The 19,182-nt window shown below is 46.6% G+C and overlaps 1 protein-coding gene across 1 annotated transcript; it reads left to right on the top strand.

The window, feature by feature from the left end:
• The first annotated feature begins 165 nt into the window (after positions 1-165).
• LOC100729716 (E3 ubiquitin/ISG15 ligase TRIM25-like) lies at positions 166-18,235 on the top strand. Its single transcript, XM_063251276.1, has 5 exons — positions 166-821; positions 4,642-4,737; positions 11,213-11,446; positions 13,188-13,338; positions 14,505-18,235. The coding sequence occupies exons 1-5, from the start codon at positions 237-239 to the stop codon at positions 14,573-14,575; spliced, it is 1,137 nt and encodes a 378-aa protein (XP_063107346.1). The 5' UTR covers positions 166-236; the 3' UTR covers positions 14,576-18,235.
• Positions 18,236-19,182: the final 947 nt, after the last annotated feature.

Here is a 19,182-nt window from a genome sequence, read left to right on the forward strand (position 1 = left end):
AGGGCTGTGCAGGTCACAGTCCTGGTCCCCAGTGCCAGCTAGCAGGCTGTGCAGGTGACCAAGGAGAAGGCCCCTGTGGCTCTGCCCCACGTGACTACCTAAATGCCCCGCCCCCTGGGATTCATTTCCAAGGTGTGGGCTGAGGACAGTCGCCAGTCTCTGGCTCTCCACAGCTGCTCTGCGCGTCCCACTGGGATTCCTAGAGCGAGTCTGTGTCTGCTGTCCGAGGAGCTGTCATGGCCGAGCTGTGTCCGCTGTCCGAGGCGCTGTCATGCTGCATCTGCAAGGAGCTCTTCAAGGACCCGGTCACCATCCCATGCGGCCATAACTTCTGCATGTCGTGTCTGGACGAGACCTGGGCCTTCCAGGGCGAGCCCTACCGGTGTCCCCAGTGCCGCGCCTCCTACACCACGCGCCCGCTGCTGCGCAAGAACACTGTGCTGTGCGCTGTGGTGGAGCAGTTCAGGCAGGCCAATCAGGCGCACGCGCAGGCCTGTGACAGGAAGCCAACTGGCTGCGTCCAGGACCAGGACTGGGTGCCCTGCCACCAGTGCCCCAGGGAGAAGGCCGTGATGACCTGCCTGGAGTGCATGGCCTCCTTCTGCCTTGTGCACCTGCAGCCGCACCTCAACGACCCGGCCTTCCGGGACCACCCTCTACAGACCCCTATGCCTGACCTGCATGTCCACAAATGCCCCCAGCACTACCATCTGCAGGAGTTCTTTTGCCCTGAGCACAGCAAGTGCATTTGCCAGAGCTGCCTGGTGGAGCACAAGGTCTGCTCACCAGTAACCCTGAGCCAGGCCAGCGCTGACCTGGAGGTAAGCCAGGGCTGGTGGGGGGGCTCCAGAACCACTAGGCCAGCTTGGGATCTTCTGGGGAGAAGGGCTCTGCTGGCCTAGATTAGCCTCCTTCCAGGCCTCCTGTGGGCTCTGGGAGACACTGGGAGGATGGGCATCACATTGACAGAGCAGAGGGGAGATTAGGTAGTCTTCCCCACCTCATCCATTGCCTGCTCCCCACATGCTCATTTTGTAGGACTGAGGTAAAGCTGCCTGCCCCAAGCCTGTGCTTGTCTGATGGTGTTTAGGCTTCCATGCCCCCTTAAAACCTGGTGCCACTCAGGAGGTTCCTATTAGTTCCATTTCATAGTTCATGGCTCCTGAGGTTCAGAGAGGCTAATGTAGCCGAGCTAATGCACTAAATGGCCTAGGGAACCCTGGGGCCCAGACACTGCAGTTTCCCCTCATGGAGCTGACTTCTAACCAGAGTCTAGAACGTGGGACATTCTTGAGCAAAAGGCTTTGTGGAGCCAAAGAGTTGTGGTGGCCAGGGAGGGCAGGCAGAGCCCAGGAATACCCAGATGGGAACCGAGGAGAGCTGGGCTCTTGTGCCATAGTGCCCTCAGCCTGGTGTGTGCCTTTGAGCATGGGATTCAGCCCCGGGGACTTGAGTAGAGGGAGGATGGGGGCTAGCTGGAGTCCTAAGAGTCTGGAGGTCTGGGGATACTTGTGGTGGTTCGGGGCACGTACTTTCCCTGTGGGTTCAAAGTGGAGGCTGGAGAGGTGTAGCCAGCCCCAAAGCCAGCATAGCAGGGAGACAAAAGTCTGGTCTGGGTATTGTCACAGCAGACTTAAGCCCGGGGGAGGTCACAGTGTTGGGCGGTGGTACCAGGACCAGGGTGCAGGCCTTGCTCCCTCTGCCTTGGCCTGTCCAATTCTTCCTGGCTCTCTGGGGCTGAGTTGGGCTCCTTGAGACTTTTCTCCGAGGTCTCAACAGCTGGACTTCAGGGCAAGTCCTTTGAGCTCTGTGGTCATCGCAACTTGGGCACACACAGCATGATCCAAAAAAGTGGTGAATGGATGAATGTGCAAACATTTTATTATGGCAAAAGACACATTGCTGTTAATCCCCCTCAGAATATTGCCACCACCCACTGCCCCCCCACCCACTTGTCCCATCACCTTTGCCACTTTCTGGAGCAGTTCTGGAAGTCCTCTTTCACCAGTGTCTTAGTGAGGTGTGATCAAAATTCAGTGGTTGCTGCTGCTGAGTGCCATCCAACAGAAAGGCAGACTTGTAAAACATGACAGCAGTGCATCTCCGTCCAACTTACTTGCCAGATGTGACACTGTGTGACTTCTGGACCTTCCCCAAAGTTAAAAGAACCGTGAAAGGTAAACACCGAGAACAGATTCGGAAGCAAGGCAGCCAGGACTGCGCACCTGGAGACAGTCATGAAAGAGGACTCAGAACTCCTTCAGAAAGTGGCAAGAATGTGGGGAGACGTGTGTGCAAGGGGAAGGGGTGTATTTTGGGGGATTAATACCAATATGTCTTTTACTGCCCTGATTATCCCTGGCAGAGTGGAGCATTCACTGTATCTTTGCTGCCTGTTCCAGGAGAGAACCCGCCCAGCCTTTGGGACCTGCAGCCCTGCTTTGCCCCATAGAGCTTGGCTTTTGATTGAGTCCCTGCAGTCTCACCCTGCATTTCCTTATTGAGGACCCCACCTCTAGCGGGGGAGATTAGGGGCTCTGGGGAAGCACTTCTAGGGCAGGATCCAGGGCTTTACCAGGACTTCAGTCTGAGGGGCCCTGAATCTTTTTTTGGTACTGGGAATGGAACTCAGGACCTGGCACTGGCCAGGCTGGTGTTTATGCAGCTGAGCTATATCATTGGACCAGGGGCCTGAATCTTAAATTGGCTCTCAAACTGATAAAAAGGCAACACCTTGGGTGTGTGGGGACATTTCTGTAATTCCAGGCCTTTGGGAGGCTGAGGCAGACTGACTGCAAAATGAAGCCCAGCTGTAGAAATTTAGCCACTTAGTGAGACCCTGTCTCAAAATAAAAAATTAGAAAGGGCTGGGATGCAGCTCAGTGACAGGGAAAGGCACCTGGGCTCCTGGAGGGACACTCAGGTTCTTCCTCTTGGGTTTCAGTCCTGTTGGGCTGAGAGGCCTGCATGGACCTGAAGGACCTCTGTTCCTTGCAGCCTCTGCAGCAGCTCTGGGTGTCACCATTCCTGATTCCTAATCATTGTACCAGGGTTCCCCCTGTTGGGCTGGAGGGGAGAGGCAGCATCACAGAAGTCCAGTCAGAAACCTCAGCAGTGACTTGGGCTTTCCTGATCAAGGACCTGTGGTCCTGGGCTCTGCTTTCAGCCCTGACACGTGACTTAGTGGCTTCTTCAACTGCAGATTCAAGGTCAGGGTCAGCCCTGATTGTCTCTGGCACAGGGGGAGAAGGAGAGAAGTGGAAGGGAAGGTCAGAACACGTTAGCCAGTTACTTAGAGAGAGGAAATGTCTTTCTTTCTCTTTTTTCCTTAGAAATTTCCAGCATGTTGAGTTTGGTCACATGGCTATAATTTTACTTTTTGAAATGGGATCTCATTATAGTCTGGCCTTGAACTTACTGTGTATCCCAGACAGGCCTAAACCCATGCAATCATCCTGCTTCAGCTTGCTGAGTGCTGGGATTACAGGATTAATACTAGAACCTTAGCTGTGCCAGGAAACAGCACCATGGTCTTACACAAGGCACCTAGCTGCTCTGTGCTGTGGTGTTCTTTTCTGTAAAGGTTGGAAGATTTCATCCCCACAGCATCGGTCTTAGCTTGCTTTAAATAAATTAATATGTACAAGGCACCAAGCCCATGCCTGGCACACAATAAGCATGTGAAAACAATGCACTGCCCTTCTCATTTCTCTGCACAGCACAGAGCATGGAGCATGGATGTTGGAGCTTCAAATACTGATAAGACTTTGTGTGTGTGTGTGTGTGTTTGTGTGTTTATTTCTGGGGACTGAAAGCAGGACATGAGTTACATCCATGGCCCTTGATCCCTTTATTATTATTAGTTTTAAATGCAGAGACAGCGTGTCCCTAAGTTGCCAGGTTGCTTGAACCTCTCTTCATGCCTAACCTTCCCAGAATGCTGGGCTTATTGTCTCCCGGCTTGACATGACATCTTGGAGAAATAATCCCAGGATGATGTTAACTTCCTGCCTCATTTTCCTGTGTCTCTGGATTGGCTAGGAGCCAAAAGAGCCTGAGCCACCTTAGCTGTGGGACCGAATAGATTCACAGCTGGACTTTGCCCCTGTGGCCTGGCTCGTCCTACCTCCAGGGCTTGCAGGTCCCAGCCTTGGGTGGCCAGATGAGTCCAGGGCCCTGATTTCTGCTCCCTGCCCTCCTGAGGCTGATGAAGTGATTCCCAGCTTCTTCTGAATTTGTATGGCCCCTGGAGAAGCGTCCCGGATTCAGGCATGTCTAAGAGGGTCCCCTTCTCCTGCGTCTTTTTCTTTTGGGGCTTCTGGCTGGTGCCTTGCTGTGCAGCGGAAGGGTTGTCCCCGTGGCTGGGTCTGCCATGGTGGAAATAGCCGTCCTGGTGCAGGCAGACACCTCACTGTCCTCTGTGCCTTGATTTCAGCAGCTGTCACAGGCGGAGTGATGAGCACAATCACCACCAGCACACCAGCTGGCAATAACTGTGGACCAGGGCACTGACACCTGTGCTGTTGACTTAGCCTCAGAGTCAGGGCATCAGGAACACCAGAGAGAAAGATTCAAGGGTGGTGTGGGTGGGGCTAGGCCAGCCCAGCAGGGGCATCTCACTACTGTTTGCCTCCTCCACAGAGCAAGCTGAGGCAGAAGCTCAGCATCATGAACAGTGAAATCAGCAAGACATCCCTAGCACTGGAGGACCTGCAAGCCAGGAAGCAAAGAGTTCAGGTGAGTGCCCTCCCTGCCCCACAGCTCCTCAACCTCCAAGCCAGACAGACAAGGCTGAACCTGGAGGGAGCTGAGGCTCTCCAAGCTTCAGCAATGAAGGGGATCCAGCCAAAGCATGCGGAAGGCCCTGTGCCCAAGGAAGATGCATTGCAGACCAAACTGAAAGCCGCCTGGAAACCCAACCTTGCTAGGCGTGTAGGTGCACTTGGGAAGCTGAGGTGGGAAGATCACCATGAGTTCAAAGCCATCCTAGGTTACATAGCAAGACTGTGACTCAAAAACACCCAAAACTACCGTAATGTAGAAAGATGCTTATAGTTATGAAGGAGGCAGAATTAGGAGGCCAAAGTTCATGCCCACTGGGGATGCATCTGTCTGTGCAAAGGACACACAGTTGTTTCCCAAGGCTGCTGTGAGAAGTTGCCGCACACTGTGTGGCTTCTAAGAACAGATCTAGATTCTGTCCCAGTTCTGGAGGCCGGAAGTCCCCAGCCAAGGTGTTGTAGGGCCACATTTCCTCTGCCCGGGTCTTCCAGCTTCCGGGCCTTGCATGCTCCTTGGCCTGAAGCTGCCTTGTGTCAGTCCCTTTCTCCATCTCTGAGTGGTCACCTCCTCTCCTTCTGCACCTCTTCTTATGTCCTTGGATTGAGGACCCACCTGGATAATCAGGACGGCCTCACCTAAAGACCATTTAGTTAGTTCTACAAAGGCCCTTATTCTAGCTGATCACCTGTAATCCCAGCACTTTGGAAGCTGAGGTAGGGGCATCATCATGAGTTCAAGACCAGCCTGGACTATGTAGTGTGTTCAAGGTCAGCCTGGACGACATAGTGAGACGTTGTCTCAAAAACAAAACCAAAGCAAACAACCAAAAGACTCTTATTCTCTCTGACATTAAGATCACAGGCTCTGGATTGTGGACTTGTCTTTGAGAGGTCAGCATTAACCATTCCAGAAAGTGTAGGGAAACACTGGGCAGAAGTCTTCTCGGGTAAGGGTGGAAATGGTTTTCTGGATTTGTTTTTGGTTTTTACTTTTTCCCCCTTTGTTTCTCTCTCTCTCTCTCTCTCTGTCTCTCTCTCTCTCTGTCTCTCTCTCTCTGTCTCTCTCTCTTTCTCTCTCTCTCTCTGTCTGTCTTTTGAGACAGGATCTTGCTATGTAGTCCTCAGTGTGGCCTTGATCTCACAGTGGTCTTCCTGATTCAGCCTCTTGAGATCTGGGATTATAGGTATGCACCACCAAGCTTGGCTTCAAAATTTTTTATAATACTGAATTCTCTTCAGTTTAAAGAAGCTTGGATTTTTTTTAACATGCTGTGGTTTACTCAGGGATGCCTGCTGGGTAAGGCTCTAGTGCTGTGGTCAGCTGGGCAGGTCCAGAGCCTTCGTTTTTCCCTCCGCACAGTGGAATCTCACCTCCTTTCTGAAGGGGATCTTGAGGCTGAATGAGAGGGTGGGATGAACATGTAATTGGTTAAACTGCTACAAAGATAAGTGCCCCCCAATTCAGAGACTGCAGCCAGATAGAAGATGACTGTGCTTATGGAGACAGCACAGCCCCCACAAGAATCACCCAGCCTGGTGGGGTGGCTGTGTTCCCCGTGATCATTCAGGGACCCAGTCCCCCTTCCTTCTTGTCATACTCCTGCTCCATGTCACAATATCTTTCACTTTTTGTTTCAAGCTGGGTGTTTTCTAGCTTCACCACAAAGGAAACAGGCCAGCGGATCAAGGAAGCGGCAGATCCATCAGGGTTGTACAATGTGCAAGGTGTCAGGACCTTGGCACAGAGACCTGTCGAGAGTGGCATCAAAGCAGGAGGGACCTGCGGCCACGGCCAACTGGCATGCGCCTGCCTTTCTTGATACCTGTTAATGTGTCCGGGCTTCAGTGGCTCATATAACACACTCGCTGGCCGGCTTAGTGACTCTTTCTCCTGTGGGGTTTGGGATGTGTGCCCGGGGGACCTGGAAAGTGGACCCTAAGTGATGACCAAGATGGCAGCAGTCGTGTCAGGCTGCGTTTCTTTTCTGGCTCAGTGTTACATCTTTGTTCTAGCTGTGAAAAGGAGGTGAGAAGGAAAACAATGATTTCCTTCCTTCCTACCTACCTTCCTGCTCCCATCTTTCCTTCCTTCTATCCTTTCCTCTCCTCTTCCTTGTCTTCCTCTTCTTTCTCCTTCTTCTTTTCCTTGTGGTGCTGGGGATGGGACCCAGGACCTTCTCACTGAGCTACATCCCCAGCGCTTTTAATTTTTTATTTAAAAAAATTTTATTTTTAAATAAGTTTATGTTAAAAAATTATTTTGAATGTAGTAAAACACAACAGAACAAGATGGAACAAAGCCAATTTAGACTGTGTAGTGAAACTGGTACAGAACCTCACAGCAGGTTACTGGCATAAGGGTAATAGGTTCCATAGTATATCATGTTATCTTCATAATAGTTGCTCTTCCCATCAGGTATAGCAACAATAAATGAAATAAAGAACTGTTATGGATTAAGAACTGGTGGTCAACTTAATGCCAGCTGGATTACATCAGCATGGCATTGAGTCAAGATGCTCCACCTGAGGGAAGTTGCCAGGATAAATACAGGAAAAGAAGGGAGGTGTTGAGTGTTGAGTGTTGAGGTGTTAAGGAGACGTTGTGGGTTCTCCTACAAGTTGCCGTTTGAGCTGTTGGTTCTCCTGGAGAAGCTTCGGTCCTCACATTGAGCATTGCTTCCTTGCTCCGGAGGGGAAGACACGTGCTTCTTGGTCTCCAGGATGAACTCGTCACGCTGATTCCTGGCACGTACCTCATTGTGCTTGTCGCCGGAGGAGCTCGGGGCCGCCGTGTTGCTGAGGACAGCTGTGGTGCCTTTCAGGATAGCCCTGGTCTTTGTTGTGAGTGTGACTTCTCAGCTCCAGTGTAGAACCCTCATCCCACTAGCACAGCTCCTTCGTCCTGCTGGCATAGACTTTCTTGCTTCCATCGCTGACCCTTGGGTCTTCTTGGCATGGATCCGTAAAACAGACTGGGGTGAGTCCTTCTCGTGGGATCTGGACCTCTAGTTGGACTCGTGGAGGCATTGTCCCGAGCTCTGGATTTTTATCTGGACTCATGTGAGACATGTGCTGTGAGGTTTAGGCTCTTGACTAAATAATCTATGTCTTTGGTGTTGCGGATAGATTTACTGCATTTTCCTGTGTTAACTTCCGGTGACCATTATAAAAATATTATAAACTCCATGTGCTAATCCTAGTGGTACTCTGTGTACAACCACTGACTACAACAAGAACATTATAGAATTCATTGAAACAATATTGAACAGAGCAATACTATTAATCAGAACAAAGCAAAACAGTGATAAAAATATTTGCCTTCAAAGAGATAGTAGAAGGAAATTCCTCTTGTTTGCTATATGCATATGGTCAACATCCCAAGAGATGCTCAGATCTCTGACTCCCATTTGCTAATGAAAGCGGGGAGGATGGGTTTGATTCTCAGCCCACACACCAGTAGGATCAAGGACAAGTACCAGGGTGGTGAGCTGGTTGCTTAGTTTCCCCCCTTTTACATTTTCTATTTTGAGTCAGGTTTTCACTAAGTTATTGAATTGCCCAGGCTGGCCTAGAACTCCTGATCTTCCTGTCTCAGCCTCCCAGAGGGCTGGGAGTACAGCATACACCACTCCTGACTAGCAGTTTCCTTTTGCACAAGTGATAGTGTTGCATCTGTCACTCCTGGCTGTGTCTCAGCATTGGGATTTGCTTAGTCAGACCCCAGAGCCTAGCTGCACAGTATTTGGGAGATACAGTCTTTTTTTTTTTTTTTTTTTTATTCAAGAGGAAAAAGAGAAAAACACAAAACAAACCAAAGCGGCGTAAGGGTACACGCAATACAGAACTACAAAACAAAACAAAACAAAACAAAACAAAACAAAAAAACATAACAGTAAGAAATCACCTGCTAGTAGATTACACACTATCTTCTTGAAAATAGTTCCTCAAATCACAGTATCAAAGAACACAAGGTGGACATTCAAACAGGGAGACTGCAAACAGCTGTGTTCAATGTTCCAAAAACATTGATAAAGTCAGCTATTTAACACCCCCAAACACACTTGCTGTTATATCCCTTAGAGCTCTTTTTCTTTTTTTTTTCCCTCTCTTTTTTACAACAAAATTTACACATCTTGGATTTTATTACTCCTTAGTGCTTATTACTTTCTTTGGGGGGGGGGAAGAATACAGTCAAATATGGCAAAACAAAGCTGTCAGTCAATACCAAGGATAGACATAGCACATGGTGTAGAACAGAGTACAAGTTTATCAACAATGGTTATCAACGTTGTCCCTTGTTTCCTTAAAAAGAATTGTCTATCTTATTAGATATTATAAAGTTGGACAAAACAGTAGAGAACAAGACCAATAAAACTTAGGCATTGTAAACATTACAGGACTTCCAAAGAAGACAATAGTCAAACCAGAATGGGTATCTTAGTGAATCTTATTGTCTTCAAAGTAGTTGCCTATGTCTTCAAACTTGATACTATCATATAGAATGGAACAGAGTCTAATCAGTCAAAACAAGATCATGGGAGTACTACAGGACTTCAAAACAAGTTAATAGGAAATCGAAAAGAGTTACTATTTATATATCCTAATTTTTTTGAATTTTTTCTTTAATTAAGACAAACATAAGAAATGACTAAATAATTTTTTTGAAACAATAAGGGGGAGATTGAGATAAAACAGGACATAACAGTATAACAATAGAGGTCACAGCATGACTGTTTCAACAACCTAGTACTTCACCACCTTATAACCTGACTTAATAGTAGTTACCATAGTGTCTTTTTCCTTGAAATATTTGGATAAAACTTCATATACTCTAGCTTCAAATATTTTCATATCAAGAAGCCCAGAATAAAGCCTTTCTAATTAATGCGTGAAAACTTTATAAGGCTTCAAGGCCACCTAATGGAGAATCATGATTACCACATATTTTTATATATTTGAATCATTATTTACATTAGGGAAACTATTCGGTATTCATACATGCGAGATTGATTTATTTCACTAATGAGTATGGTCTCAAGCTGCGCCCATTTATTGATAAATATCTCAATGTGATCCTTCTTTATAGCTGAATAATACTCCATTGTATAGAAATACCACAACTTTTTTATCCATTCCTCAGTTGATGGGCACTTGGGTTGTTTCCAAGATCTGGCGATTACAAATTGTGCTGCTATAAACATAGGTGCACATATATCACTGTGGTATGATGCTTTCAGTTCTTCTGGGAATATGCCTAGAAGTGGAATAGCTGGAATAAATGGGATTTCCATTCCCAACTTTTTGAGAAATCTCCAGACAGATCTCCACAAAGGCTGTACCAGTCTACACTCCCACCAGCAGTGCAGGAGAGTTCCTTTTTCCCCACAGCCTCTCCAGCATTTGTTGTCGGTTTTCTTGATCCTGGCCATTCTTTCAGGAGTGAGATGGTAGGGAGATACAGTCTTGACACATTGTAGACCCAGGTGCAGCTGAAGCATGAGAATCTGCTGTGTAGACCAGCCTGGGATCCTTAGGGAGTTCAAGGCCAGCCTGAACTACATATTGAGACCCTGTCTGAAAAATCCAACTCCCACCCCCTAATAAAATAATTACTTAGGAAGAGCTTATAGTTTAAAAAATAAAGTGTCTCAGCTGGGTGTGATGGTGCATTCCTATAATCTAGTTCCTGGGAGACTGAGACAGAAGGATCTCCGCAAGTCCAAGGCCAGGCTGGGCTATGTAGTGAGACAGTCTCAAAAAAATAAAAGTAAAAGAAACAAAGAAAGACCACAAAAACAGTAAGAAGAGGTCTGGGGCTGTCCGCAGCCCAGTGCAATCCCTAGTACCACAGGGAAAAGGGCATGGAAAGTTCTGGCACTGCGCCCCCATCCCATCCCCCTCCTCTCCTCCTGAAGCAGCCTCTCCTGAATGCGTCCATTCTGTGTGTTGTCTCATCCTCTTACTGCCTCCCTGTGCCATCTCTGTTCCGGTCTCCTGTTGATAGATGTCCTGCTCAGTTTTGAAGTTTGTTTTTCAAGCAGTGTTGCTTCTACAGGGTGTGTTAGTCATACCCGTGATCCCAGCACTCAGGAAGGCAAGAAGGCAGGATCACCAAGAGTCCGAAGCCAGCCTGGACTATGTAGTGAGACCCTATCACAGAAAACAAAATAAAATAAATAAAATAAATAAATGAAAGCCAGTGCTGCTTATGAATATTTGAGCTGTGTCTCTAAGGAGGTCCGAGAGGTTTGGTAGAGCATATGCCGAGGTTGGAATCCCTGGGGGGCAGAGGGAGGACCTCCAGTTTCTCTCATTGGGTGTTGCACATGGCTGCCACAGTGACCATGCAGTCCCTGCTGCCACTGAGTTCAGCCGCAGGACCTCGGCCCCCTCTCCTGGACACTCAGGAACCCTCTTGCCTTGGCCTTTAGGATGCTGTAGGCCGGAAGATTGAGCAGGTGACACAGGAATACCGGGAAATGAAGGTGCTGATTGACTCCTCCGAATCCAACACTATTCACAAGATAAAGGAAGAGGAGAAGAGGGTCAGCAGTGAGTTCGACAGTGCTTATCACATTCTGCTCAAGAAGAGGAATGAGATCCAGATCCTAAAGGATGAGCTCGAGCTCAACCTGGCTGAGAAGGACAAGTTCGAGTTTGTGGAGGTGGGTGTTGAGGATCATGCTACTGAGTACTTTCTGTCCTCGCAGACCTGGGACTGGAGGAGGCATTAAAAGCATCCCTGATCAGCTGGGTGTGGTGGCACAGACTATAATGTCAGCACTTGAAAGGCTGAGGTAGGAGGATCACTACAAGTTCAAGACCAGCTTGGGCTATATTGTGAGTTCAAGATCAGCCTGAACTGCCTAGCAATATGCACACTGTATTAGTTTTGTGTGCAGTGCAAAAACTGATCCTAGAGGGACTTAGGAAAACATAACTGTGTTCTCTGTCTCCCTGGCCCAGGATCAGGGCACAGCTTCTTGGGTTGTGTGTCTGGGGTCTTATAAGGCTGTTTCAGAGTTGGGTAGACTGTGCTGGTTTCCGACTTCAGGCCTGTCCTCTATGCTCAGCTGGTTTTTGGCACGATTCAGTTCCTAGGATTGTGGGATCCAGCCCTACCACACACACACACTTTCTTGCTGGCCATTGCTTGAGGTGTTCTGTGGACCTGGCTGCTTATTTTCTGAAGCCAAGGGGAGAGTGTTTTTCCATCTCTCTGTGGAAGCAGTTTGACTTGTTTAAGTCTGGCTCCTGTGGGAAAATCACCTGTTGGCTCATTCAGAGTCAGCTGACATGGAGTCTGGATTTTACCTGCAGTGTTCCTTCCCCTTTGCAGAGTAATGTAAGCCAGTCAGGAACGATGCCCCCGCCCACTGCCATCCCATGTCCTCATGGTGAGGGATTAGGCCCATGAGGGGCAGGAGTGTGGGGCCATCCTAGACTGCCACCTCCCATGAGCCTCCTCCTCCTCCTCCCGTCCTCCCTCTGTGTGACCCTGAAAGTACCTTCTGAAGCATTCGAGCTCTGCCCTTTCTGTCTTCCTGCCTGTGAGGACCTTGGTGCCAGGCCTCAGCCTTTACCTTTGCCTCAGGTCCTTTTCTGCAGCCTTGTCTCTTTCCAGTACCTGCAGGTCCATGCCGTGCCCTAACTGTGGGAGGCACACACCGTCTGTGGGCCTGAGGCATCCAGGCCCCCTGCCCTCTGCCCAGTGGATCCTGTCCTGTGTCCAGGGCCAGCTACCATCTTCCTAGGGCCCCATTATTGTGCCACTTGTTATCCAAATCATGTCCTGCTGCCTTCACTGTGGTGCTAGATGACATTTCAGATGCCCAAAAGCCCATCCATGGCTCCTGCTGCTTCCTCCTGCAGTGCCCCATGAGGAGCTCATACCTGGCTTACGGGGGCTGCTGCCACCCCCAGAGACCCAGTGTCCTTTTTCTGGGAGTTCAGGGTGGGGGAATCCTCTCTCCTCTCTGCATGATGCTGCCCATGCCAGGGCTGAGTTCTCTGAGAAGTGATTCCTGGTCCAGCTTCTGCATGAGACTGGACCCCAGTTAGGCTCAAAACCGAGACCTTCTGTGAGACCCGCCCTTCCTGTGTGATGTGCCCGGGTGCTGGCCCAGGGGTAATTGCTCAAGGGAAGCTACAGAGGGCCCTGTGTTCCTGCACTGTCCTAGACATCACTGGAGGAGAGCAGGGGCCCGTGTCTCACCTGTTTCTGTGCCACAGACTGGCAGAGTTGTTGGAAGGGCCCTGTAAGCCCTGGTGACATCAGGCCTAAAACTTGAGCTGGCTCCTTGACCTGAGCACCTGTGGGTCCCAGGAGTTGCTATGGGTTGGAAAGGACAGAGCCAGGCCCAGACTTCCCCAGAGCTGCCTACCTTAACTCCCTGCCTGTTCCAGAAAGCATCCAAACTGCGAGAAATTTCCACAAAGCCAGTCTACATTCCCAGGGTGGGGGACGAGCTGATGAAGGACATCTGCCAGGCCACCGTGGACCTCAAGAATAAGCTGAGCCGGGCTGTGCAGCGGCTCCAGGACAAGAAGTTCCCACGTAAGTGATCTACGTAATTCTTGGCTTTCTGCCCAGCATGTTGGCTGGGGCATTCTTTTTTTTAAACACAATCTTGTTTTTTAAATCAGTACCAGGGATCGAACTCACGACTGCACACTTGCAAGGCAGGCATTTATGCCACTGAGCTAAATCCCCAGCCGTGGCTGGGCCATTCTGGTGTCCTTGCTCCTTCTCGCCAGACACAGCCCATCCAGGTCAATGTAGGAGCCACGGACTCCATGATGGGCACCACACAGGGCCTTTGTGGGCTCCCCTTGGTCATAATGGAAGACTTATCCACCTCACAAGCTAAATTCTACACACCCAATTTTTAGTCCTTTAACAGTGCCCTGCTGGAGGTGTGTGGGTGTCAGTGGCCAGGGTCAACACCTCAGTAGCTGAGTGGATGTGGGTCTTTGTAGTTGGAATTTGCTTCTTTTTTGTTGTTTTGAAACACGGTCTTGCTATGCAATTCAGGCTGGCCTTGAGCTCAGTTTGTAGGCCATGCTGGTCTTGAAATTGTAATGATCGTCCTGCCTCTCAGCCTTACCAAGTACTGGGATCACAGGTGTCCCCCACCATGCCTGACTGGGAATCACTTGTGCTTTCCCCCTGTTTCTTGGATTGTCCTTTTTCAAGATTGTCGCTTCTCTGTCCCCTAGGACACTTTAGAAAAATTATTTCCCTGTCCCCCTGTCCTTCCCATGGAGTTTTAATAGAAATGTCCAGTATAGTGGCTTATATATTGTGCTTTTCTACATACAAAGAGTGGATTATTTATAGCCTCCTAAACATCACATTTTGTCCTTTTTGAGTGACATTACCCACATTCTTACAGGTTGTTGGGTAACTCGGATGCTGCTGATTTGGGGCCTCTACGTGGAAAGCCACATCTAACTCACACACACTCTGGATATTGTTTAGCAACTGCTGTGATAATTGACAATATTTTTTTGCCCACCTGGTATTTGTTTGTTTTACTTGGTAGAATACAAATTACCTGCAGTAAATGTATGGTTAGATATTTTGTGACAAAGGATGGGTAGTCTCCATTCCCTGGGAAATCTGCCTGCTCCTTAGGAGTCAGCACCTTGGACAACACTGCTAGGATTTCTGATAGTGTTGATTTCTTCTGCTCACTGAGCCTTTTTGCTTTTTACGTTCAGACACACTCTGTTTGGTGCCATTGAAGATGGAGATTGACCACATTTGCAAGGTTGGAATATTATCATTCTAAGAACAAAGAGCACCTGGGGTAAACCACGTGAAGAAGCTGCTTCAGCCCAGAGAATACCGAGCCCCAAATCTGAACTGTGGGTTCCTAGGACAATGGGGTGTCATGAAGTTGCCAAAAGGTTTATATAAACACCCCTGCAGGGAGGAGCCAGTACCTTTCCTCCCATCAAGGGAGTGGGGCTCCACCTGACCCCAGCTTTGTCTCTTCTTTGTTTTTCTCATCCTCTCACTGTCCTTAACCCTCAGGACCTCAGAAGTCACATTGGTCATGGCAATCCTCGCCGTTTACTTTAGTCATATGTGTGCCAGTGAATTATGTGGAATGGCCAAAGCTGAACATGGGTCAGGGCTAGAGCAAGGCTGGTCTCAAGAACAGAACACTGGAGGCAAATCACATGGATAAGCTGCTGTAATCTCTACAACACTGGTGCCTGAGACTAGCCACGTGGATAAGCTCTTAGGTGTAGAGGTTCCACAAGATGCTCAATCTGCCCAGCATAGAACTGAATGTTCTGCAACCATTGGAGATCTCTTGTTCCTCCTCAGTCCTCTTCTTTCTTCCTCTCCTACCTTCCTTCCTTCCTTTCTTCCTTCTCATCAGGAGAGAGGGCTCCACATGACCTCAATTTTCTGTATACTGACTCTTGTCCTTTTTTCAGATCCTCTTATAGTCCTCACCCTGGAAACATTGAGAGCTACAAGAAGACCCAGAAAATAGTGCCACAACAGGGACTGAGGGACAAGGAAACAGATAAGATAATAGATAAGAGGTGATTTCTAGCTGTGTGCACAGAAAGAGAAATAGACCACATAAGCCAAAAGCAGAGAAATAGGCTCAAAGAAACCACAGAGAGAGAAATAGGGAGGCCAAAGAGAGTGAGGTATGTTGATTTTATCAAATATTAAGTATGACAAAGGTAGGTTCTCAAAAACAGCAGCTCTTTATAGAAATCCTTATTCTACTGTAAATTCCCATACTTTTCTTTTGTGGAACTGGATTAGAGAGTGTCTCAGCAGCTGTGCACCTGTTGAGATGACCGCAGATGATTCTGTTCAGAGCACTGTTTTATTTTATTTTTCTAAGAAGCTAGAGTTTATTTGCTTGTTATTTGGTATAGGATTTTATCCCACAGCCTAGTGCATTTTAGGTAAGTGCAGTACCAATGAGCTCTGTATTCCCTAGTCCTTTTATTTATTATTTTCAAATCCATTTTATTTCGAGCAAAAAGGAAGAAGGATAAACCAAGACAAAATTTCAAAATACTTAATCAGGGGCAGCAATGGTACATACACTGCACATTTTCATCCCCAAGTCAGAGCACCATTTTTTTTTAACCGTTTTTTAAAAAAGGATAAAACCAAGGAAATAAAACAGAATAAAACCAATCAAAATAAACCAGTATAAACCTAACCCAATGAGACAATGAGAATGATATCGTTTCCAGGCAGGGATCACCTTCTGGCGAGGCCTGGTTCTCTCCCAGGGCACTGTTTTGAATCCAAGTCCTGAGCAGATGAGGAGTAGGAAGGCAACAGCCCACCAATAGAGCTCAAAGCCTTGCTCAGACAGATGAGGAAGGAGCCATGGTGGGAGGCGGCCAAGATCTTTTCCTGCAAGAGGAGTGTTTCACTGTGGCTTCACTTTCACAGCTGCCCAAGGCAAAACTGATAACACTAACTGCACCACAAGCAGCAGCTTCTACCTCTTCAGCTCCAAAAAGTCTTGTATCCCAAGTCAAAATTTCTACCTCTCATCGAGTAGAATCGTCTTCTCCTTCTCCCTTACAATTGGCGTTAAAAGCAGCTGGATGGGCAGGGGAATCCATGGAGGGATTTCAACATGGCTGCCCTGTTGCTGAACTCCAGATCCCTAATAATTGGGGCAACTCACAGTTCCATGAAGCCATACCTTTTAAGACCCTAGAAGAAGCTACTGCTTCCTATGGAACCATGGCCTCCTTTACCTTAGGTTTAATAGAACTTAGAGGACAAGTTGTGACCCCAAATGATTGAAGGGAATCACTAAAGCATGTTTAAGTCTTATTTATTTTATTATTTATTGTGGAAGGAAAAGCTTTTGGAATTGTGCATGAATCAGGCTATGAGCAAAACTACTCACAACTTACAAAAATATGCTACCTGGAGAAGGTGACTTTATCGCTGTAAATAGATTACTTTTAAACTGCAAGTATATGAACAAGTTGAAATCATTGTCCCAAGGGCTTGGAGGGAACTTCCTTCAAAGGGTGACCTTGATCTGGCCTCCATCCACGAGAGTCCTGATGAACACTTCCAGGACTTTGCCACATGCCTGTTGCAGGTTAGGGAGAGGATTATCAGCAACTAACTATTCAACAACTCAACTTTAACGATGCAAACAAATGGTGTGAAGAGGCCTTAGGAGCCTATAAAACATGTGCTACGCTGTCTGAGATGACTCAGATTTGCGCCAGTGCTGGCCATTTGTACAAACAAGTAGCTGCCTCAGCAGCAGCTGTCACTCAGGCTATTCCTCCACAGCTGAGCAGAAAAGTGACAAGGGTTCTTGTTCCAGCTGTGGACATGCGGGACCTTCTGCCCAAGATTGCTTTGCTGAAGCAGTAAGGGCACCACAGCCATTATTCATCCCTTCAGCAGAACCTTCTACTAGGAAGGGGCATAAAAGAAAGAGAGATGAAAATTGCCAGCGTTCTTAAGACAGAATAAGATATGATCCCTTCTGCCTCTCTCTCAGAAGAAGCTTTGTTTCAATAAACAGAATCTGCTGTTACAATAAAAGATATAAAATTATATATCATTTTTGGAAATTTTTTGTTCCTATAAAATTTTCTTGTAGTAGTTCTCTGCTAACTGACCTAAAAATTAGTCTATTTATAATTACAAACTTCTAAAATTATAGAAGACTGTTATAATTTAATTTGCCCATAAATATATTTGAGTGTACTTGGATATTGTAAGTAAATTGTTTGTGGATGATGTTTGTTTCTTTGTCCTGTGAGCAGATATTTTTTTTTTAATTTGAGCTCAACTATATTTTCTTTTCTTTTGCATTTTTGGAGCATTTGATCAGAGTTTACTTTGAGTTATAGACTTAAAAAGCACGTCTCACCTGGGTTGCCTGCTGTTCAAAATGATGCTAAAATTTATTATATTAATGTAATACATAATATTGTTTATTTCAACTTGAGAGTCTCTCATTGTTCAAAAATAATGTACTAAGTTATGACTGGGTTTTCATAAGTATCAAAAATTAAGAGAGTTAGGGCTGTGGACATAGCCCAGAGGTACAGCAACTGTCTGGCAAGTGTGATGTCATTTGTTTGATCCCCATTACCCTCCCCCCAAATTAAGACCATGGTGGGGAGAGATGAATGAAAAACACTCCAACTGGTGAATAAAAAAGCAGCTGCCTGGTAACATTAACCAGTGCTTGTTCATTAATGGGAGACCCCAGTAATCTCCATAGCCTTATGGAAGATATGCCCAAAATTGATATTAAACTATTTTATTGTGATAGATTCACATTGGTCCTTGTCATGTTTAAATTATTTAGACAACACAGTTTTTGATTTAAAAGTGTTCTGATGCAAGGGTTTCCATATGACTATGACATTTGATTGTTATTAATCTTATGTGTATTAAATTTATTTATGCTTCTAGATCTACTGGGCTTCAAAAATGTAAAATTTGATTGTTTGTGGAGATAGACATCTTCTTTCAGATTCAGACATTTGCTTTCTTTTGTGCTGCAATTAATTGCGACAGGAAGTTCATGTCAGTCCAAAATGAGGTCACCAGTCAGTAATAACAACAAAATTATATTATGTATATATTATATATATGCCAATATTTTAGAGATGCCTTAGTCCAGACAAGGTCACAGAATTCTTCAGTGACATCCCATTAAAGGTTTACAAGTTAAGTTAAATTTTTTAATGATAGAGATGATTGATTAAAGAACTATACTATGTCAAAAGGAAATTTAAGTATGTCACAAAAATGTCATCATGATTGTCATGCTTCATTATCATCTATGGTTTTATTTTTAAATTTTCTGGGTAAAAATTATATAACTGTTGCCTGTTAGCATTCTAAAGAGATTCAACCTTTAGAACACCCAGGGTTTTTAAAATGTGATGCTGTATGTAATGTTCTAAAGTGCTTAATATTCAGATAACACAGTAATAGTAAGCTGTGTCCTCATTACAAAATGCCATGTCATTAACCTGCTCTTCTGGATGTTCAACCAAGGTATGGAGACAAGAAACTAGAAAGATAGATGGGCTAAGAGGGCAGCCAATATTTTGGCCCCAGCCCTCAGAGGTTATAAGGGCACAGGGCAAGAAGGAACCTTTTCAGCAACATCCTAAAACTCTGGTGAGTACTACAAACTCCTGATCAAGGAGATGTAAGACCACAGAGGTTAAAGATCTGTGGTGTATAGTATGTCTAAAGAGAGTCACCAGGAGAGAAAGCTCTCTCAAGATTTCACAGAAGGCAACTTGGTCAACCAATGGCCATGACTCATCCAGATGGCTGACAGTGACAAAAGGCCTAGAAAGTGCTGTGCATGATACCAAGGTAATTCTTGAGGAAACTTAAGTGACC

The sequence above is a fragment of the Cavia porcellus genome, unplaced genomic scaffold (assembly GCF_034190915.1).
Source record: "Cavia porcellus strain 051 isolate PalLab524CR breed Dunkin Hartley unplaced genomic scaffold, mCavPor4.1 scaffold_6, whole genome shotgun sequence".
NCBI lineage: Eukaryota > Metazoa > Chordata > Mammalia > Rodentia > Caviidae > Cavia > Cavia porcellus.